At 42.1% G+C, this 23,491-nt stretch overlaps 1 protein-coding gene across 6 annotated transcripts in view; it reads left to right on the top strand.

Moving 5' to 3' along the window:
- The window catches only part of ASAP2 (ArfGAP with SH3 domain, ankyrin repeat and PH domain 2), a 2,005,955-nt gene that overhangs the window by 1,672,954 nt on the left and 309,510 nt on the right, over positions 1–23,491 (top strand). For all 6 annotated transcript variants that reach the window (XM_044079125.1, XM_044079114.1, XM_044079099.1 and 3 more), the window contains one exon: positions 10,341–10,408. In XM_044079125.1, the coding sequence (XP_043935060.1) occupies positions 10,341–10,408 (68 nt within the window). The remainder of the gene's footprint in view (positions 1–10,340; positions 10,409–23,491) is intronic.

Below are 23,491 nucleotides of genomic sequence, written 5' to 3'. Positions count from 1 at the left end.
TTATGCCTAAAGTGGTATCCAGGGTAGCTTTGAATCAGGCCATACACTTACCTACCTTTTATCCTAATCCTCAAAACAAAGGGGAGAGATTACTACATTCCTTGGACATCTACAGACAACTGCGTTATTATTTGGACAGAACAAAGCCTTTCAGAAAATCAGAACAGCTATTCGTGTCTTATGCTATAGGAGCTCAAGGAAAAACAATTTCCAAACAGACAATCTCAAAATGGATAGCCCACTGCATACGCTTTTGCTATTCTTTTCATGGCAAAACTGTACCTACAGGCATCAGATCTCACTCCACAAGGGCCACAGCTACCTCTGCAGCTTTCATCAGAGGAGTTCCTACCAAAAATATTTTGGAAGCAGCCACTTGGAGTTCTGTGCATACCTTCTCCAAGCACTACCACCTACCATTATACTCCAAAACTAGAGCTGGCTTTGCCACTGCAGTCTTGCAGGGCATCCTGGCTCCTCCTAGTTCCACCTAGTGCCTACCACCCCTTTCTTAGCTTTGGGATTCTACCCATCTGTTATGACTGCAGCTGTATGCACGATGAACATAGTACAGTTTTGTACCTACCATAAATGTAGATGTTCGAGTGCTAATACAGCTGCAGTCCAGGTTTCCCTCCCTCCTTCCCCTCTTGGGACAGGCCTATTGGCTAACACTTCCTCATACAACCTGATTGGGGTATTAATTTATGGTGTATTTGCTTGCAACTACTGTATTTTGATTATATTGCATTGCTTTGTTACACAAATTTATGTATTGCCTTCCTTCTGGGGGCACCTGACATCTGGGGCAAGAAAAACTGAAGAAAATGGTGTCGGCTGGTTCCTTTATACCCCTGTCGCACTGACGTCAGGGAAGAAGCGACGACAACTGACGCCGGACCCAGACTTTAGAATTCGGCCGACCGAGGACCCGCCTGACGGCAGGAGAACCCATCTGTTATGACTGCAGCTGTATTAGCACTCGAACATCTACATTTATGGTAGGTACAAAACTGTACTTTCCGTGTGCCATAGTTTGCACCAGAGCAGAAAGACGAAGAAATCTGGAAACATGCACTTGCTGGATAAAGCAATATATTTAAGTTTTGCTGTTTCAGAGAATGATACATATGGCATGATAACTAGTTTGGTGGACGTTAGCTACTGCTGCAGTTAGTTTGAAGAAAACAGTTAAACCCAGATGCTTTGCTAAATATAAAGTATTTTAACAGAAATATTATGCATGCAGGCTGCCAAGATATAACCTCTGTAATGATTTGAAATTGTTTGATTGATTTCTTTTAAAGTCTCAAAAACAAGTATAGTGTGAAGAAGCTGCCATTATCAAACATTCTTCAGTGATGAGGGCAGTAACTTATGGTGTCTGATAATTTTAAGGTTTTTATTTAAATATGGCTGCTGGTAGATTTTTTTTTTTAGATAAATCCTTTTTCTCAAAGTGGAATCAGAGGAAAAATTGATGTTCTTCGTGTTTCACTGTTGCAGTCATCACATTTGGGTTATCTGCTTGCAGGTAGCCCTCAGTCGGCCTGATTATCAAAGTCTTGGGTCCTGCTTCGGTTGCTGTCTCATCTTCCATGACGTCAGGTAGTCAGGGGTATAAAGTATGCAGCCATTTCCATTTTATCAGTTTTTCTTGCCATGTGGTGCCCAAAGCAGAAGCAGTTCAGAAGTGCCGGTCGGCTGACTCCTGAAATTTTCGTTTTTGAGTTTCAGAACCGAAGTCCTCAACTAAGCTACGTACCCCGTTGGGGAAACTTTTTATTGCTCTAAACCAATGTCAGTAAAAATTAATAATTGTATTTCTTGTGGAAAGCAAATACCGCATAAAGATTTCCATTTGTACTGCATTCCTTGCCTAGGCCCAGACCACGAAGTACCTCGCTGTCGGTTTTGTGCCCTATTTAAACAATGAACTATTCGTCGTTGGTTAATTTTTGCTTCTAAATATTTTGGTACTCGGTTCATTTATCCAGAAATGGCTTCGGTACGCCACCTATCGATATTCCGAAAAAAAGATAAAGACAGAGACAGACAGCTTAGGTCCAATGCTGCCGACGATGCTTCTCCTAAGCTAGTCGCCAGTTCGCCGGTACTCAGTGAGGCACTTTCGCAACCCCTGATATCCACTACTTCAGATTCACAGGCCTCTACTGAGACCTGTTCAGAGTCCGGTATACCACAAGATGCTTCTTCTACTGTGGAACCTGCGGATGTCTCTACCTTGGCTGGGTCTGGAGCCGCTGTGCAGGCACGGGCTTCTGAGGGTGTATTCAGGCCTACTGACTTGCATATTAAACCAACACCATCTTCTTCTTCTAGGCCTAAAACTCGATCTATGCCTAAAAAAACAATGCCCAGACCGCATGGTCAGGCCCCTATGCCTAAAAAACAAACGATAAGAATGGCTGAGGACCTTATTACTCAAATCAGGGGAAGCCACCCTTCCCCCTCTGAGAGACCTAGGACTGATTTTCCTTCTGATTCTTCTGATCAGCATTCTGAAATGTCTGTTTTCTCTGATGACCAGGATTTGCCCTTATCTATCTATGAGGATTCTGATGCAGAGGACTACATTCCCTCTGCTTCCCCTCCAGAAGATTTCTCTTTTGGTGAAACCTTGCGTACTCTTAGGGAGCATTTCTGCTGGGAAAGCCAGGATTACTCTGACTCCAAAAAGAGGCTTAGGGAATTCTTACTCCTGCCTCAACACAGGCCTTTACCTGTCCCTCCTGTACTGGACATTGTAGATGATGCCTTCTCGGAATCTAGCCTGGCCCCTGACTCTTTACTTCCTGCTCCCAGAAAACCTGATAGGTATTATAAGGTACCTGACTCTCACAAGTTCCTCTTCAAAAATCCTACTGTGGATCCTGAGACCATTTCACAGGGACCAAAGGGCATTAAGGCTACTACTGCCAAAAATCCTACCCCCTCTGATAGAGATTCCAGGGCTCTGGATAGATGGGGAAAGAAGGTATACACTTCTGCTACTTTAGCCATTAGGGCTTTAAACTGCCAATTTCATATGTTAAAGTATCAGCAGCATATTATTGGATTGCTTAAACAGAAAATGAGATTGATTCCTGACTGTGCTGAAAATAAAGAATTACAGGATTTAATGCATTCTGCTGAGCAAGTTGGAAAACATACTTTGCAATGTGGTTTTGATTCATTAGAGGCATCATGCAGGGCTGCTGTCACTGGGTCTGTACTTAGAAGGCATGCTTGGCTTAAGGAGCAATCTCTGCCAGATCATGTTAAAGCTAAATTGCTGGATGCTCCCTTAAACCAGGACTGCCTATTTGGCAACAAAGCAGAAGAAGTACTTAAAAAGATGGAGGAAAAAGCTATATCTATGCAAACTGTTAAAGATTTCCTGTAAGTACAACCTCCCAGATTTAGTAGGCACTGGCCCTCTAAGAATTGGTCCTTTCCTGCCTCTTCCAGGCCTTCTCAGTCCAAACCCAGAACCAGCAGAACACCCAGCCTTCAGTCCCAAGGTACTCACAGGCCTAAATAGTGGGAGGTTCCCACTTCCAAAGCAGAGAGTAGTAAGACTCCCCCTATGGTAAACGGTCTCAATTCCTTAACTTTAAACCTTCCAAGCCCTGCTCAACTGACTGTTCCTTTAGGGGGAAAGATTGCTCTGCATGCAAAAAATTGGGAACTCATTACCCAGGACAAATGGGTTTTAAATATAGTTTCCCAAGGATACAGATTCCACTTCCACTCCTTACCAACCCCAAACGGCTGGCCAGACCTACCCCCAAATCAGTGGGCAGAGGTTCAGAAGCAAGTTCTCTCTCTTTTAAGCATCAGAGCTGTTCAACCTGTCCCAGAAGAAGAATGGGGACAAGGTTTCTACTCAGTCCTATTCTGGATCTGTCTATCCTAAACACATTTTTGGTAATCCCAAAATTCAAGATGCTAACTCTTCATCACCTGCTTCCCATGCTAGGCAAAGATGCCTGGTTAGCAACACTGGATTTAAAGGAAGCCTACCTGCACATCCCAATAAGGGAATCTTGCAGAAGATACCTACGCTTCAAAGCAGACTACATGCACTACCAGTTCTCTGCAGTGCCCTTTGGCTTATCTACTGCGCCCAGGGTATTCACAAAGTGCCTAGCTCCAGTCATTGCATTTTGCAGGCAAAGAAATATTCAAATATACCCATACCTGGACGATTGTCTAATTCAGGCAGAAAGCCAGGACATACTATTAAATCATCTAGCTTTTGTAAAGAATTTGCTAACTTCTCTGGGGTACACCATAAACAAAAAGAAATCAAATGGTATTCCTGGGAGCAAGCATGAATACAACTTCCCAGATGGCCTACCTTACACCAGAGAAAAAAGTTCATTTGACAGCCTACTTCAAACTACTGGCCACAAAGACCCAGCTATCTGCAAGGAAAATTCTGCAAGCCCTAGGGTTCATGGCCTCCTGCATTCTACTAATTCCATATGCAAGACTGCATATGAGGAAACTACAATGTTATATAAAAAGCCTATGGTGTCAACATTCTCAGGATCTAGAATCAATGATTCCTGTCATACCTTGTCTACAGATAGAGTTCCTTTGGTGGGCAGAGGCCTGCCACCAGAACAAGTGCTGCCATTCACTCTACCCCCTGCTGCCCAAACCCTAACAACAAATGCATCAGACTATGCATGGTGGGCTCACTTGGCAGGGCAGTGCATTCAGGGCAAATGAAACCCAAGTCAGATGCACCTGCATATCAATCAAAAAGAAATGTTAGCTGTACAGTATGCTCTGACAGCCTTCAAGGACCACATTCTTCCAGGACAATTATTGGTAAAGACGGACAACACCACTGTTATATGGTACATAAACAAGCAGGGGGGAACCCACTCATACCCTCTCTGCAGACTAGCTATGGCTCTGTGGAACACAGCCTTGAGCTATCAAGATCGCCTACAGGATCAATTCCTGCCAGAAAAGCCAAACACACTGGCAGACGACCTAAGCAGAAATCTCATGGACCCATGCGAGTGGAAACTGGAACCAAAGATATTCAACATGTTGAGAAACAAATGGGGGAGCCCAGAGATAGACCTGTTTGCCTCCCCCCAGAACTACCAATTGGACAAATTCTGCACAAGGACTTCTCACAAACAAGCTTGGAAAGTGGATGCCCTGTCCTTCACCTGGAAAAACCTATCAGTTTATGCCTTTCCCCCTCTGCCTCTCCTCTCCAAGGTACTACTAAAGATCAAACTGGACAAACCAAGGATGATACTGATTGCACCAGACTGGCCCCACCAACACTGGTACCCACTTTTGCGCAGTGTGCCACTACTAGCACCATGGCACTTGCCTCAGACACCTGCCCTGCTGTCCCAGCAGGAGGGCCAGATTTTACACCCACAGCTTCAAACCCCGAACTGGCTAATTACCTGATCTCCCCTTTACCATCACTCAATAAGCAAGTGTTAGATGACATTCTGGAGGCAAGGAGGCCTAGTACTAGAAAATCCTATGCTGAAAAAGGGAAAAGATTCTGTTCCTGGAACCAAACTCAGGGCATGGGCACAGCAGCGCCCAATTTACCTCAGATTCTCCAATACTTAACTGAGATGCTTCACAAGGGCCTTTCCTTTTCCTCCATCAAAATTCATGCCTCAGCCATTTCAGCTCATTACAACACAAAACCACCCCTCTTCTCTCATCCACTGCTGAAGCAGTTCCTCAGAGGGGCCAAAAATTTAAGACCACCCAGGAGATCCCGTACACCAGCCTTTGTATTGGAAAAACTCACTCTACCTCCTTTTGAACCAGCTGCAAATGCTGAGTTGAAATTCCTTTCTTGGAAAACAGTCTTCCTTTTGGCCATCACTTCAGCAAGAAGATTGTCTGAATTACAGGCCTTCATGGCAGTGGAGCCTTTCATTATCTTTCATGCGGACAGGGTGTCCCTAAGGACCAATCCCTCTTTCATGCCAAAGGTGGTATCCAGTGTGGCCCATAATCAGTCCATTCATTTGCTAACCTTCTTTTCTAATCTGCAGAACAAAGGGGAATGGATCATGTACTCCTTAGATGTGCACAGACAACTTAGATTTTACTTGGACAGGACTAAACCTCTCAGGAAATCTGAACAGCTGCTGGTTGCATTTGCTGCAGGGGCAGAGGAGAAGGCCATTTCAAAGCAAACCATTTCTAAATGGATAAGCCATTGCATTCATTTCTGCTATAAGCACCATGGAAAACCTACCCTGCAGGGGATAAGACCACATTCAACCAGGGCTGCATCTACCTCTACAGCCTTTCTCAGAGGTGTCCCTACCAAGGACATCCTAGAAGCTGCTACCTGGAATTCTGTACATACCTTCACCAAGCATTACCATTTGCCTATTTTCTCTAAATCCAGAGCTGGCTTTGCCACTGCGGTGTTGCAGGGCCTTAAAGCTGGTCCTAATGCTATCTAATTATCTCCTCCCATCCTTAGCTTTGGAAATCTACCCAAATGTGATGACTGCAACAGTGAAACACGAAGAACATTGTACAGTTGTGTACACTTACTATAAATGTAGATGTTCGAGTGTATTCGCTGTTGCAGTGCTGGTTTCCCTCCCTCCAGCACCATGACTTCTATTGTCTATACCTCTATTCTTGTTTACTATGCTTAAAGCTTTCTGGTGTATTTGCTTTTTGTTGGAGGTGTAATCTTGTATGTAATTGCTTCCCATTATGGGGGCACCTGACATCTGGGGCAAGAAAAACTGATAAAATGGTGTTGGCTGCATGCTTTATACCCCTGACTACCTGACGTCATGGAAGATGAGACAGAAACCGACGCAGGACCCAAGACTTTGATAATCAAGCCAACTGGGGGCTGTCTGCAAGCAGATAACCCAAATGTGATGACTGCAACAGTGAATACACTCGAACATCTACATTTATGGTAAGTGTACACAACTGTACTTTCTTCGTGTTTCACTGTTGCAGTCATCACATTTGGGTTATACCTGCCAGGGTAGCCCTCGGATGGCCCGAATACCAGAGGCTTAGTATTTCTGCGTTGGTTGCTGTCGCTTCAGGTCTGACGTCATTTCAGCAGTAGTATACATTGTTTGAAATGCATTCACAGTTCTTAAAACTGTAGCTAGAATTAGAGTCTTTGATGATAATTTTCCACAACTCACTGACTTGTCTCAATAAAACACTGTATGCAGTGCAAAAATGCTGTAAAAAAAAAATATATCAGAAGAAGCATGCACTTTTAGAAAAGATGGTGTAAAAATGCAAAATCAATTACTGAGGGAAAATAAGAAGAGTAAGTTATATATGTTCTTTCTTTCTTTATTTGTGGCACTCGAGTTTGATTAAACTTGACATTTGGGTGGAGTTTTCCTTTAACCTCACTCCTCCAGAACATTATTCTGCATGTATTGATCCCACAGTTTCCATTTATTTCTGTATAATTTGCTCTTTCCCCTTTCTTAAGATCCCACTTCCAGTTTTTTTTATATCTGTTACAATATTCAGTACATAAATATAATTGGGTTAAACTTTGATTTCCATTTTCTAGTAATTGCTTTTTTGGCAGCCACCAGAATTAAACTTAACAAAGCCTTACTATATCTAGACAATTCAGATCCTGTGTCCCAGCTCAAAAGAATAATTTTCTTACTCACACCCGTTTGATCTCCCAGATTATTTGACAAAGTACATTTTAGAGAAATTAAATATTGTGCAGGTCTTGAAGAGATATGGGAGGAGGGAAGATGGGGGAAAAAATTAAACATGTTATTGAATTCTTGATGCAAACAGCATCACTTTCAGTATGCTTTAATGTTGTTTGTGAACAGAGCTATAATTCTAGCTTTGTAATTTACAGTACTTGTCTTGTAACTTGTGAAAGAGTCCTTTGTTTTAGCCAGTGTAGTATATGTAGCTGACATCTTTCCATTTGCAGGTATAGTCATCAGTAAGTTTCCCCACAGCCTTTCATTGGTGATTATGCATAATTGCAAAATCAAAATTTAGGTTTGCATTGGGCAGAGGTGGTGGATAATTCATTACATATGGCTTAGAGATGAGATGAGCAGTCTGAAAACTTGGTCCAAAACCATTTACAGTTGAAATAGAGAGAGTGCATTACATGTGATGAACATGCTCTCATATTTCTGTGTCTTAACCTGTAACTAACACAGCAGCAATATCTGCAGTCCACCTTGCAAAATTTCAGAGGTCACTTAGACCACATTTTGCCAATGTGGTTCATTATCCACTGTGCAAATTCAAATTTCTAACAACACATTATTTTGCTTTTTGAATTGTGTTCACAAGAAAATATTGAAAATTTTCCCAAAAAGCGAGTGAAGATAATTCTGGTTATGAGGCAGTATTTAATTTGTGAAGTGAAATGTAGCACCTTTGGCAAAACTGTCCCTCTGCCTTTTCATCTGTGACATTTATTTTTACCAACTTAGCTTTGATGTTTGCATGTTTGTGTGTAGACTTGTCCCACAGATTACAAGAGTGCCCTGTAGGAGCCCCTGTAGTACTAGGATTTAGTAATGATTCCAGGTCTTTTTGTAACAGTGTTTCTTATTGACACTCATCTTCATAAGTACAGTTTTATTTATTTATTTATTTAACATTTGTTGACCGGGAAGGTCCGACTAGCTTCCAAAGATCCTGTTTTCAGCAGAGGCCCGGGGAGAAATGCTCCAGAAGCATGTCTTTAGAATGTGGGAGGAAACCGGAGTACCCGGAGGAAACCCACGCGAACGCAGGGAGAACATGCAAACTCTGCACAGAAGGCACCCCAGCCAAGAATCAAACCGGAGAACCTCTTGCTGTGAGGTGACAGCGTTAATCGCTGCACCACTGCGCCACCCAAACTCCATTTTTCCAAACTGTGAAATGTGACATTTATGCAGCTTTTGCTGTGGTGGTGTTTGTGCTAGACATAGTTAATGTGGCAAACTTGTGTTTGCCTTACAGCATGATATATCATTCACTGAAACGTATTCTAAGTCTAAAAGTCAAGGACCTGTAGATGCCCCAGAATTTTCAACCATTTTCTTTGGTGGGGACCTCTGTGCTTATGAGGTGGTTGCATGCATGACTGTTGTCTAGAGTGCCTATCCAAATATCTCAAGTTTGATCTTCAGGTGAGGGCTTGCATCCATCTGCAATAAGATAGTGATGCTTATGATTCTGCTGCAAGGTAAAATGAGAGAAATGCATTCTGCAGTTGGAAAGGAAAAGAAAGCAGTTCCCCCTGTAGTGAATTTATTGCAATGTACATTGTTTAGATCTGCAGAATTTATGTATTTATTAATTTTCTGATAACCACACATGGGAGGAGCTGAGCCTGTTCTGACAAGCAATGAGAACAGGACAAAGAATTCTGAATGGGAGTCCATTCCTTAGTAGGATGAACATACAAATGTAAATACACACACAACATTCCATATGTTTGGGCAGCTTTAGAAAATCACCAGTTCATCCTGTTGACATGCTTTTGGAATGTGAGATGAAATCAGAACTCTCAACAAATACCCATGAGGTCACAGGGAGAATACAACTACATATGGAGCATTTCCAGCTGAGAGCTGAGCTAGACAACCAAGTGTTATAATGACACAGTATTGACAGCTGACACTATTTAGTGATTCACATTTGAGATTGTAATAATTCAGAGAATCGCTTATGCTGTATGTGGTTTCTCATTAGATGGAAATTATTTCAGCCCGTCATTTAAATGGGGCAGTAATTAATTGCTGTGGCAGGATGCATTCCCATCATTCAGGAAAATGTGATTTGACATTTTTACTCAAATGTTAGAATAAGCACAAAGGAGTTTTGAAGCAAGAAAAAAGAGGCAGGATCTAAGATACTAAGAAGTAAAGGCTAATGAAGAACTAAAAACAGCAAATAAATCTCTTCTTTGTATGATCTTTGGCAGTTTGAAACTATTTGTATGGGTCTGTTGGAGAAAATCTGTAGACTGTTAAGTCTTGTTGGCAGCTATGTTGTGGACCATAGACATTAGTGGCTTTTAGTGACTTATACCGGTTTTAAATGTGGTGAGGAAGAAAAACTGCTGTGGGTGCTTATAGTCTGCTGTAACTAAGGAAACGTAAGGCAACCCCCTCTAAATAGCGGTTTAGCTGGGTATGGTCAAACATAAACCTTAATAGACTTTTTCTAGTACCTTAATCCTTACAGTTGCATATGCCCATATTAATCATGACTTGTTTTAGTAATTATAATGAGACATGTTTTAGTAACTGTAATAGCAGGATTACAGTCAGTCATTTATTTATTTATTTTTGCAGCAAATGAAGCTGGAGAAACTTCACTTGACATAGCAAGACGGTTAAAGCATATCCAATGTGAAGAACTGGTAAGTTATCTGCAATTTACATGACTGGATCCCCAGAAAGCCAAATATTTCCTTGAAAAAAGACGTGATCAGTTCATTCTTAATTTTGTATCATCTGACCTTTTTTTTCATGTTTTTACCTACTCTGTCAGCTGTCTGTGTCATCGTGACCAAATTATTGCTTCACCAGTGCAAAGGCTGACCGATAGAGACCATCATTTAGAGAGCCATTAGGGGCAGTTTGTATTTTTTCCATTTTCTTCTTGGCCCAAGCTGTGCACAGTTGGCTAGGCAGTGAGGAAGGGTTTGCAGTAGGCCATCCGCAAAAGATGCCCCCTCCCTTCCAACAAGGAAGTTTCCTTCAAGTGTCCCTGCCCCTCACCAGGAGCATGAGCAGTGGTCTTCTCATTTTTAACCAGGGAGATTACACTATTCAGTGTGCCCCCTAAATGCACATGAACCCTTCTTACCCCCCCCCCCTCTGGAAGGGTGAATGGTCCGCGACTCTTCAGTCCTCTTACTCCCTGTCTGGCTGCTCCAGTGCTGGGGCCAATTTTGAAACACCGGTCACGTAGGTTGCAGTATGGTCTCCATCCCTCTGGTGCACAGAACAAGGCAAAGCTGACCAGTTATTGAGATAATACATGTCTTTAGTCACTTTGTTTCCTAGGTAAGACATATGTAACTCTTTCTTTGACCAGGGTACACTAGCAATAGAACTCCAGTAAATTCCTGAATAGGATGATATCCTTCTAGTCAATGTTGCAGTATTCTTTACATATGGGATTGTCTTCTGCCTAACGACTCGAAGTCCAACCTGTATACAAAAGCTTAAAGCCACTGCCTGTACATGGGACATCGAACGTAGGCTGTAACAGCATCAGCCATAAAAAGGACGTCCTCAGAACTTTTTCACCACCATTCGGAAGATTGACTCTTATGTATGATCTGCAGTCGTATTCCATGTGTTGCTGCCAGCTTCAGATAAGTACCCCAGTTGGGGATTCATTTTATTGCTACTGCTATTTGCTGTTGTTCATGTCATCCAGGAAGGGCAGGTGTAGGTGGGGAGGCAGATGCCACGTAAAGATAGCCATGACCTCTGCCTTTTTTGCTTAGGGCCTAGTCAGGATTACCGTTTCTGTTCCATTTGTAAAGCCTTCATGCCAAAGACTTTACATAGCCATCTTTCGGCCTTAAATCTCTATCTTGAGAATCAGTGTCTTAAACGTCTAGCTAGAGACACTATAGGAGGTGCTGTGGGTACTTCTCCTTCAGCCGAGCTGAGTTTGAAGAGGAAGGTGAATAAGCAAAAACCTGAAAACTGTTCAGCTGAGCCTACTCCCTCTGTCATTCCCTTTGAGATCGGTGAAGACCCATTGATACGTTTGGCGGTCGGGTCGACTTCCTTGTTGGGTACTTCTGGGGAAGCTGCCAAGGGTTCAGATACTAGTACATCCAAGGCAGTGCAGACATCCATACTGGACAACTTGGAGGAAGCATGGCTTGTTCTGCTGGAGGACTCCAGCTACGTTTCTACCCTTCCAACTAGGGATCCCTTGCTGTCTACCCCAGACATTAGGCCTACGTTGGGTTCCTCTTCTTTGTCTCCTCATACTGAAAGACATGCTAAGAAAAAGCAAAAGACCAAACATCCCTTCCACCCTTCAGTCTGATTGGGATGCCTTTTCCCAGGGTTTTATTAAGACTTTGATGGATTTGAAGCCTTCTTCTTCTCCTCCTCCTCCTCCTCTTCCTCTTCCTGGCTTCACTTCTTCTCTTGTGCAGACTGCTGGACTTCAGGTACTTTCCTCTGATTCTGAGGATTCCTCATCTGATGAGGACTTCCTTGCATACTCCACCCAAATGACTTCCCCCTCTGGGGATATGCTTTTTTCTGAGGAGGAGTCTAATGGGGGAGACTGCTCAGTTGAAGAACTTTCCTTTGGAGAGATTATTAATGAGATGAGGGAGTTCTTCAAATGGGATTCCTCCCAGATTTCTGAGAAACAAAAGCATTATTGTGATCTGCTACAAATGGAGGTTCCTGCTCCCTCTGCAGTTGCTCCCGTCCTTCCAGCTTTCCTGGATGCTTTTATTTCTTCCTCCAAAACGCCTGCCTCCCAGGCCCCTGCTCCCAAGAGGCCTGATAAATTTTATAAAGTATCAGATGACTGCAAGTTTTTTCAAGTGCCCCTCTGCTGATCCAGCTGTGGTCTCCATTGTTTCTGATAAATCTTCTCGCTTGTCTCCTTCTGCCAAGCTTCTTCCTTCTGATAAGGAAAGCAAAATTCTGCAGAGACTGAGTAAGAAGGTATATACTTCTACTTTAGCTATTAGAGCTATTAACTACCAGACACATATGTCTAGATATTCTTTGGCTTTGCTTTCTCGGGATTCTCAGGCTCTGGCTCAGTTACCAGACTGAGGTTAAGTCACAGGTTCTCTCACTTTTGACGGCATCTTCCCACGTAGCTAGACATTCCATCAAGTGCAGCTATGATGCTGTAGAGCCATCCTCTAGGGCTGCTGCTTCTGCCTCTGTGCTTAGGAGATGTTCTTGGTTAAGGCTTCAGTCATTGTCTGATGACATTGAAGCAAAGTTACTTGATGCTCCTCTAGATAAGTCTGCTCTTTCTGGTTCAGCAGCTGCAGAACTTTTTAAAGCTCTACAGGAAAAAGGAAAGGAACTTCAGGACTTAAAGCACTTGTTTGTCTCACCAATTCTCAAATTCCATAGGAATTTCCCTGCCAAAACATCCTTTAATAAGAGACCTGCTCGTTCTTCTTCTGGTGCTAGGGCTAAGAAGTGTACTAGGAGACTCCTCAATCAAAACTATTACTTCTGCTCCTCCTTCTCAGCAGCCCTTTCAGGCCAGATGCAGTTCTGTGTGACAAACACTCCTTTCTCCCAAGTCATACACCTGTTTCTGTTTACCTGTCTCTTTCCTTTCCAACTTGGGCAAAGATCACTCAGGACATCTGGATTCTTTCCATCATCCAGAAAGGTTACTTTATGACTTAGGAAGACTCTCCCTTCTTTCATGGGGATTCCTCAGCCCCCTTCCTGTCAACTTCACTTGTTTCTCAGCTACTTTCTCAAGGTACTATTCAGCCTGTACCTCTGCATCAGAGAGTAATGGGGTTTTACTCCATAATGTTTCTGGTTCCAAGAAAGGATGGTCCTTGGAGACGAATTCTAGACCTCTCCCTCTTAAACACTTTCCTGGTAGTGCCTTCTTTCCAGATGCTGTCACTTAAGACAGTCTTTCCTCTGATTTCTCCTCAATCTTTTATGGCCTCTCTTGATCTCAAAAATATGCTTACCTGCATATCTTCATTCACCCTCACTACAGGGTGGGTTTTTTGCACTTTCAGTTTTCTGCCTTGCCTTTTGGTCTTTCCACTACCCCACAGGTTTTCACAAAGTGCTTGGCCCTTGCCTTTGCTTTCCTGCGGGTCCATGGGGTTCAGGTTTATCCTTATCTAGATGATTTTCTTTTTCTGGCCAACAATCCGGGTCAGTTGTCTCAAAATCTTGTGAAGGTCATGCATCTTCTTCAGGGCCTACGGTTCGCAATAAATTTCAAAAAATCCAGTCTTGACTCCATCTCAGGATCAATGCTTCCCAGGGATGTGTTCCTGGATCTAGTTCACCAGTGGGGTACTCCACATCTGGATCTGTTTGCCTCCCCTCAAAACAGACAACTTCCTCTCTTTTGTGCCAGGGTCCCGCATCTTCTGGCCTGGAGTGTGGATGCCTTGTCTTTCTCATGGAAGGGGTTGTTTCTTTATGTATTTCCCCCTTCCCTTTAATTCAAAAAGTCTTGCTGAAAATTCAGCGTGGCAGACCAAAAATCTTGTTGGTGACTCCCTTTTGGCCAAGACAGCATTGATTCCCTTTACTTCTGCAATTAGCCAAGGGCCATCACCACAAGTTGCTGCACTGGTTGGACTTAAACAAGACAAGGGATCCTTGATTCATCCACATCTGTCAACACTACAAATTACCTTGTGGGTGATCAATTTTTGATCCCTTTCAGGCACCATTTTTCACAGGACACGTTTAGGGTTTTGCAGGAAGCCAGGGAACCCAATACTAGGAAATCTTACATTTTCAAATGGAAAAGATTTTATATCTGGATGTTCATCGTGTTTCACTGTTGCAGTCATTACTCTTGGGTTATCCTGCTGGCAGGCTACCCTCAGTTGGCGAGAATTCCAAAGTCTAGGTCCGGCATCGGTTGCTGTCGCCTCTTCCCTGACGTCAGTGCGTCAGGGGTATAAAAGATGCAGCCGATGCCATTTTCTTCAGTCTTTCTTGCTGTGTGGTGCCCGAAGCAAAAGCAGTTCGCAAGTGCCGGTCGGCCGACTCCTGAGATTTTCATATCCGAATTTCAGAACCGAAGTCTTCATTAAAGCTAAGTACCCCATTGGGGAAACTTTTTTCTTGCTCCAGACCGATGTCACAAAAAGTTAACAACTGTATTTCTTGTGGGAAGCAAATACCTCATAAGGATTTTCACTCTTAACTGTATTCCTTGCCTAGGCCCTGATCACAACGTTGCTAGCTGTTGGTTTTGTACTAGATTTAACCAACGCACTATCAAGTGTCGGTTCGATTTTGCATTTCATTACTTTGGCCGCAGATTTAATTATATAATGCCGTCAGACCAGCCAACAACCGGAGTTTACAAAAAACGCAAGGACAAGGAAAAGGATAAGCATCCGAGGTCCAAAACCGACGACAAGGCCTCTACTAGGCCAGTCGCCGGTTCGCCGGTTCTCAGTGAGGCGCTTTCACAGCCCCTGGCACCCGCTACCTCAGAGCCACAGGCCGCTACAGACTCCCACGTGGAGCCGACTGGGCCTCTGGATACTCAAGGTATTGGACACTCGGAAATCATTCCCTCAGATGGGTCCGGCGCTGCTGAGCAGGCATCGGCTTCTGAGGGTGTCTTCAGACCTACACAACTATATATTAAGCCATCTTCAGCTTCAAAGACAAAGACTAAAGCAGCTCTAAAGACAAAGAAACAAGTATAGTATTCTCCTACTCAGACTTCCATGCCTAAAAAACAGATGCTCAAAATGGCCAAAGACCTAATTACTTTGATCAGGGGCTCCCATCCCCCTCCTGATAAGAGGCCTAGGCAAGAGACAGAGTATGATTCTTTGATCAGGTTTCTATTTCCTCTGATTCCTCTTCTGAACAGGATTACTCCATGCTTCCCTATGAGGATTCTGATGCTGAAGAATCCATTCCTTCAGCCTCTCCTCCTGAGGATTATTCTTTTGGGGAAACCCTGCATACTATGAGGGAGCATTTCCACTGGGAGAGCCAAGATTATTCTGAATCTAAGAAAAGGCCTTGGGTTACATGGTATCCTGCATTCTACTAATTCCATATGCCAGACTGCATATGAGGAAACTACAATGGTATCTAAAAAGTGTTTGGACTCAGCATTGCCACAGCCTGGAGACAGTAATTGCACTCATTCCCTGCCTGCAACAGGAGTTTCGATGGTGGGCAGAAGCCTGTCACCACAACGAGGGTCTGCCATTCAGTTTACCCACAGCCAGACAGACACTGACAACGGATGCATCAGATTATGCCTGGGGGGCCCATATGGCAGGAAAATGTATTCAGGGCACATGGCCTGCAAACCAGATGCATCTTCACATCAATCAAAAGAGATGCTAGCTGTTCAAAATGCCCTGACAGCTTTCAAGGACCTGCTTCATCCAGGACAGCTACTGATAAAGACAGACAACACTACGGTCATGTGGTACATAAACAAGCAGGGAGGTACACATTCCTACCCCCTCTGCAGACAAGCAATGACCTTATGGGACACAGCATTGGCTTTTCAAGTTCACCTGCAAGCACAATTCCTGCCAGGAAAAACAAATACTCTGGCAGACGAACTAAGCAGAAACCTCATGGATCCCCACGAATGGAAACTGGATCCACAAGTCTTCAGCATGATAATAAGGAAATGGGGATGCCCAGACATAGATCTATTTGCTTCCCCTCACAACTACCAATTGCAGAGATTTTGCACAAGGATTTATCACAAGCAAGCATGGAAAGTGGACGCCATATCCTTCAGCTGGAAAAATCTAACAGTATATGCTTTTCCCCCACTGCCTCTCCTTCCCAGGGTACTCCTAAAGGTCAGACAAGAGAAGCCAAAAATTATACTGATTGCACCAGACTGGCCACACCAGCACTGGTACCCAATCCTAAAGAGCTTGTCTCAAGGTCCAGCATGGATATTGCCTCAAACTTCTCACTTGCTGACCCAACAAAACAATCAGATCCTGCACAGCCAACTCAGGACCTTAAGTCTGGCAGCATGGCGGATAATGTAGCCATTCAGAACACTCCTCTTTTAAAAGCTGTTATGGATGTTATCTTGGAGGCCAGGAGGCCCAGTACCAGGAAATCTTATGCAGAAAAATGGAAGAGATTCTGTGCTTGGAACCAGGAACAAGGCATTGACACGTGTGTATCAAATATCCCTCAGATTTTACAATACCTAACTGAGATGCTGAACAAAGGCCTTTCTTTCTCATCAATTAAGATTCATGCCTCTGTCATTTCAGCACATTACAATACGGAACCACCTGTCTTTTCCCATCCTTTAATAAGGCAGTACCTCAGAGGGGCCAAAAACATTAGGCCTCCAAGGAGAGCACCAATTCCGGCCTGGGACCTCAATTATGTTTTGGAAAAACTCACACTGTCTCCTTTCGAGCCAGCATCAACAGCAGATATAAAATTCATCTCCTGGAAAGCAGCTCTGCTCCTAGCAATAACCTCTGCAAGGCGAGTCTTGGAGTTGCAAGCACTCATGGCTGTGGAACCTTTCATCATTTTTCATCCAGACAGGGTTTCTCTGAGGACAAGCCCTACATTTATGCCTAAGGTGGTGTCCAGTGTGGCCCTCAACCAAACTATTCACTTGCCTACCTTTTATCCAAATCCACAGAACAAGGGTGAGAAAATTCTGCATTCTTTGGACATACACAGGCAGTTACGCTTCTACTTTGACAGAACTAAAGCTTTCAGAAAAACTGAGCAACTTTTAGTGTCATATGCTGCAGGATCACATGGAAAGGCTATCTCAAAACAGACTATTTCTAAATGGATAGGCCATTGCATCCGTTTCTGCTATTTTCAACATGGCAAATCAGTGCCTAAGGGCATTAGGACTCATTCCACCAGAGCAACAGCCACTTCAGCAGCCTTCCTCAGAGGAGTACCAACCAAAGATATCTTAGAGGCTGCAACTTGGAGTTCAGTGCACACCTTCACAAAGCACTACCACTTACCTCTTTACTCTAAGTCCAGAGCAGGCTTTGCCACTGCAGTTCTGCAGGGCCTCATAGCCTCTCCTAATCCTATTTAGCCTAGCCACCCATCCTCAGCTTTGGGATTCTACCCAAGAGTAATGACTGCAACAGTGAAACACGATGAACATAGTACAGTTGTGTACCTACCATAAATGTAGATGTTCAAGTGTATTCACTGTTGCAGTCCAGGTTACCCACCCACCATCCCCCTTTTCTTTGCTGGGACTTATCTGCACTTCTCTATCCTATAAAACCTATTTGGTGTATTTGCTTGTAGATGAAGGAAATGTTTACTTTAGTGCATGCATGTTTATTGGCATATTTTTCAGCCTACCAATTTGGGGGCACCTGACATCTGAGGCAAGAAAAACTGAAGAAAATGGTGTCGGCTGCATCTTTTATACCCCTGGCGCACTGACGTCAGGGAAGAGGCGACAGCACCCGACGCCGGACCAAGACTTTGGAATTCTGTCCTACTGAGGGTAGCCTGCCTGCAGGATAACCCAAGAGTAATGACTGCAACAGTGAATACACTCGAACATCTACATTTATGGTAGATACACAACTGTACTTTCTGTAAAAAGAAGTCCAGGTCCCCTATCCATGGACATCCCAATTATACTTTTTTACTTGTGTGAATTGCTTAATAGTGACTTGTCATATTCCTCTGTGAAAGTCCACTGTTCTGCTCTTTCTGCTTCTTTGCCATTAACACCTCCTTTAGCCTCTAGATTAGAGGTTAAACTTTTCTTAAAGTCATCCTACACATCAAACCTGCCAGGAAAACAGTGACTCCTCCTTGGTATCTTAACTATGTCTTAGGAAAGTTAACTCTGGCCTGCGGCCTTGGCTCCTCTAAAATTTTGTACTTGGAAAACAATGCTTCTGGTAGCCATAACTTCTGCTAGGAGGGTCTCTGAGATTCAGGCCTTGATGGCATCCCCTCCTTTCTTGGTTTTCCACAAGAACAGGGTGTCTTTGAGAACTAATCCTTCTTTCATGCCTAAAACGGTGAATGAGTTGTCTCTTAATCAGTCTATCTAATTGCCCACCTTTTTCCCTTCTCCTTGCCCCTCTAGTGAGAGGTTATTGCTTACCTTAGATGTACATAGGCAACTCAGATTTTACCAGGACAAGACAAAAGCTATAAGAAAGTCAGATCAGCTTTTTGTGTCTTTTCTTTACAGGGCTCTGGATTTACCTGTTTCTAAACAAACTATTTCATATTGGATTTCTAAAGATATTGTGTTTTGTGATGCTTTTTATGGAAAATCACTGCCTTCTTCTGTCAGAGCCCATTCCACCAGATCAGTTGCTTCCTCAAGGACTTAATTTAAAGGCCTGGATACTAATTCCATTTTGAAGGTTGCTACTTGGTCTTCAGTCCATATTATTACCAAACATTACAAGTTGGACACTATCTCTAGGTCCAGGGCAGGATTTGCTAGAGCTGTTCTGCATGGATTTGTGGAAATTCTTCCTCACATTCTTCTTCTGCTCCTTCCTCCTCCCTAAGTTCCAACTAAGCTTTGTCATTCTCCCATATGTAAAGAATACTGCAACACTTACTAGAAGGACATAGACTAGTTGTATAAAATCTTACCATAACCATAGATGTCTTTCTCATCTATGATGCAGTATTCTGTCCCTCCCGCCTTCCCCTGCAACTTGTTTCTTCCTAGGATGACTCCTTCAATCCAGAAACCAAGAACAGTCACACTGGTGGGAAAATGCTTCAGAGTAGAGTACTGCTCAAAACATAAATTTATTACTTAAAAAAAAAAACTCATAAAGCAACAGTACAAGTTAACTGCTTTTGTCTTCTGGTAACTGGACTTCATCAGAACAATTACCCGTAAGTCAAAAAGCCTTTTTATACATCATACTAAATTAATTGATTACATAATATTCAAATTAGTAAAATTTCCTCAGAGTGCCAGCATAAACAGCTACAATGTTGTCAAACCTACTAGTAAAAACACAACAGTTGCAAAAAAAATAATTTACAACAATACGCAGTGCACTTAAAAGATTACTGCAGCTAAAACTAAAACCATTTTTTTTTAATTTTTTTATATAATACTGTTAACTAAATTTTTTTTTCTCTACCCTATGTGACTCGTATCAAATGCGTACCCTATGGCATAACTGCATAATTACCCAAAATAATATCCAGCTTTTAGTTTTAGTATGCTGGAAATTGAAACATTTTCATTTAAACCTGGTAGCTGGGTGGCATTGGTCCTAAGTTGCCATTTAAGTTCTAAAAATTCTACAAAGTCATCACTTGCCCCCCCCCCCCTACTCACCTAAGTTAACTTGCTCAATAATGCAAAAGTTGAACTGGTGTGTGGGGTGGATTTAATGTTGTTTTCATCTTTTCTTTTTGATGTTGTATATGTGTTGATATATCCTTTTTAAGTAATAAATTTATGTTATGAGCAGTACTCGACTCTGAAGTCTTTTCCCACTAGTGTGACTGTTCTAGGATGACTCCTTGTTTGCCTTAGGACTGTTGTTCCTCATGGGGTTTCCTTGTTCTGAGGATGGTGCATACAGACATCCTTTTTATGGATGATGCTGTCAGAGCCTAGGTCCCACATGCAGGCAGTAGCTTTAAGCTTTTGTATACAGGCCAGACGAGGCATTGGGTGGAAAACAACGCCATGTGTAAAGAATACTACAACACAGAAGAGAAGGACATCTATGGTTATGGTAAAATTTTAAACAACTGTTCTTTCTGTTTTGACATAATTCTAGGTAATCTTTTATATCATTAACATAAAAAGCAGGATGGTTGTTCTCATTTTTTATTTATTTTCTGCTGTTATAGTAAGTTCTGTATTATGTTACGGATGGTGCATTGGTGCAGTCAGTAGCATTGTTACCTCACAGTCAGAGTTTCCCTGGTTCTTGGCTGAGGTGCCTTCTTTGCAGAGTCTTGACATCCTCCCTGTGATCCGTTTGTGTATGTGATATAGAAGAAAAGCCTTGCATTCTACTTCTTTCCCTTACTCACTTAGTAAACTCTATGGATGGCAATGACTGTTTATGGGGTCACTGTAGGAGCCAGATGTGACTCAGCAGGGATGGACGGATTCTGAATTAGAGAACTACATCATTTATATTATTCTGTTGGCACTTTCTACACTTCTTTTTCTTACTTTGTGAACAGACGTGTTCCTTTCTGCTGCAGATGCTGTTCCTCTTCTTTGAAAGTAGAAATAAATATTGCATTAACGCATTCAGTCCTGAGCAGCAGGAGGCAAATTAATCTCTTGCTTCCTGAAGTCTCTTAAGACAAAGAAACACTTGCTTCCTGAGAGGTTTTCTCTCAAATCCTGTGTCAAAATCATACCTCATAGGATTTGCAGTATCTCAGAAAGAATGTAAATTACAGAAAAGTATCATGTTTGATGTTGGGTTGCACTGTGGTGTAGTATCAAAAGGCTTAGTCTAGTGGCAATGAATTTTTATTTCAGAATTATTAAAAAAATGGTGTTTGCCTATCATAAAGTAATAGTACTATGTTATCAAAAAGTAATAGTACTATGGTCAAAGGGTTACATTTTTGTGACCATGCACGATAGATCCAATATATCATGAGTGAATTGTCTGATTATCATCCTTCCAGTGATGTATGGTAAGAGTGCTTTGCAGAGTGCTAACTTATGATGTTGTGTAACCGTGCAAATTATGCACGTCATGTTTTCACAATATTTCAAAACAGCAGTATTAATATGCAAAACCATGCATTTAAGATGGAACTATGAATGACAAAATTGTGTGCTATTTTGCTCTGCGTGAGATTACTGTATTTGTTTGGCTGTAAGCCTCACAGTTTTTACTATTTTAATCCTGTTATGAAAATATAGCTAATATTTACAACTACTTTAGCAAAGAAGCACTTCTGTTGTTGGAAATCTTCACATTACCCACCATATTTTAATGCCATTTTTAACTAACACCCAGAACACAAAACTGAGTGTACTGTAATCCAATCTGAATAATCAATGCAAATATGGAAGCTATGTCACATTTTATATAGCTTGTGGAAACACTCCTTAATAACTGGAGCCCTGCATATTTCACCTTGAGTATTTCACTGAGTATCAATAAACTGGTGTTGGCTTTTAGATGTCACCTTGATCCATCACACATAACCTACCATTGATGAGATATTAGGCTCAGTGTTAGAATATTGCCAGTATTAGTATGGTGTGTCTCAAACAGATAGGTTATTTTTGTCTATGTTTATCTTACCCCAATGTGTCTAAAGCTGTTTTTTTTCTAATGTCCAGAGTTTGAATAGATCCTCTGGCGGTGTTCCACTCCCTTTGTTGCTTTACTGTTGCAAATATGTAAAATGTTTCATATTTTGTACAACCTTTACCAGTCAGTGTTTAGCAACTCCAGCCCTGTATATCCCACACTAATTGTTACTGTAGATGATTATTGTATTCAGCCATCTTCCAGAAGACACTCTGCTCTGTAATACATGACATTCGTGAAATATTAGTCTCAATATTAGAATATTGCTAATGTTAATACCCTCTGCCCCAAACAGGTATATTTCTGGCTGTGTCCCTCCTACCCAAATATGCTTAATACATTTTTTTCTAACATCTACTGATTTCATTAAACCTGAAAAACATATATTGTTCCATTGTGCAACATAACGTTGTAGCAATATTAGTCTTGATAATGGAATGTTGTTAATTTTAATTGGCGCAGTGGTGCATCAGTTAAAATTGTCATCTCACAGTAATAGGCTCTCCTGTTCGATGATTCTCGGCCGGGTGTCTTCTGTGCGGAGTCTGCATGTCCTCCCTGCATTCGCATGGATTTCCTCCAGATGCTCCTGTTTCCTCCCATATTCCAAAGACATACATCTGGAGCATTTCTCCCTGGGCTTCCACTGAAAATAGACTCTGTCTTAGTCAGACTTTCCTGGTCAACAAATGTTAAATAAAATAAAATATCATACAAATGCATACACCTCTGGACATCTCCATGTCATCTGTTTTATTGTCACTTTTTCAGTAACACCCACTGCTTGTATAGTATGCTACATTTCATAGTACCACACTCCATTTTTAATTTATTCAAGAAAATAGGGAAAATGTTTAATATTTTTCATATCTTTTTAAAAAGCACACCTCAGAAAGTCCAGCCCTGTATATCCCAAAGTGATTGTTCCACTGTACATGCCTACTAATGTATGTTAGCTTGCAGACACCATTTTGTTCCTTAGTGCAGGACCCACCTTTCATGACATATTAGTGTGGATATTAGAATATTGATAATATTAATAATTTAAATCTAAAACAAGCAGTTCTATCTCTGCATATGTATATCTTGCACAGTTTCTTTTTTTGTCATGTTTTCTAGCAGCCAGTGCTTGCACAGCCCCCCCCCCACATAAGACTGTTATACTCCATGTTTGCATTACAAATGAAAATATTGAAAATATTTTATTTTCATTACCACCGTAAACAGTGTTCTAATAGTCAAGCTCTGCATATCCTGCACTGATGGTTTCACTGTTCTTATATTCCACCAAATCATGTCAGCTTCTACATGACCGCTTGGTTCCTATTACTGGCTGTAACATTTCTAAATTATTAGTATTAATATGCAGCATTGCTAATATTCATAACTGCAGTTAAAAGTAGAAAAAAGAAGCTAAAGCTTTGCAGAGGTTGACACCTTGCCCCCTGTTTTCAAAGTTACCAGCTGTGATTC

This window comes from Protopterus annectens, chromosome 1.part1, assembly GCF_019279795.1.
Source record: "Protopterus annectens isolate FY-2018-M chromosome 1.part1, PAN1.0, whole genome shotgun sequence".
Lineage (NCBI taxonomy): Eukaryota > Metazoa > Chordata > Ceratodontiformes > Protopteridae > Protopterus > Protopterus annectens.
The sequence above is the reverse complement of the archived record's forward strand: the minus strand, read 5'-3'. Positions and strand labels throughout refer to the sequence as shown.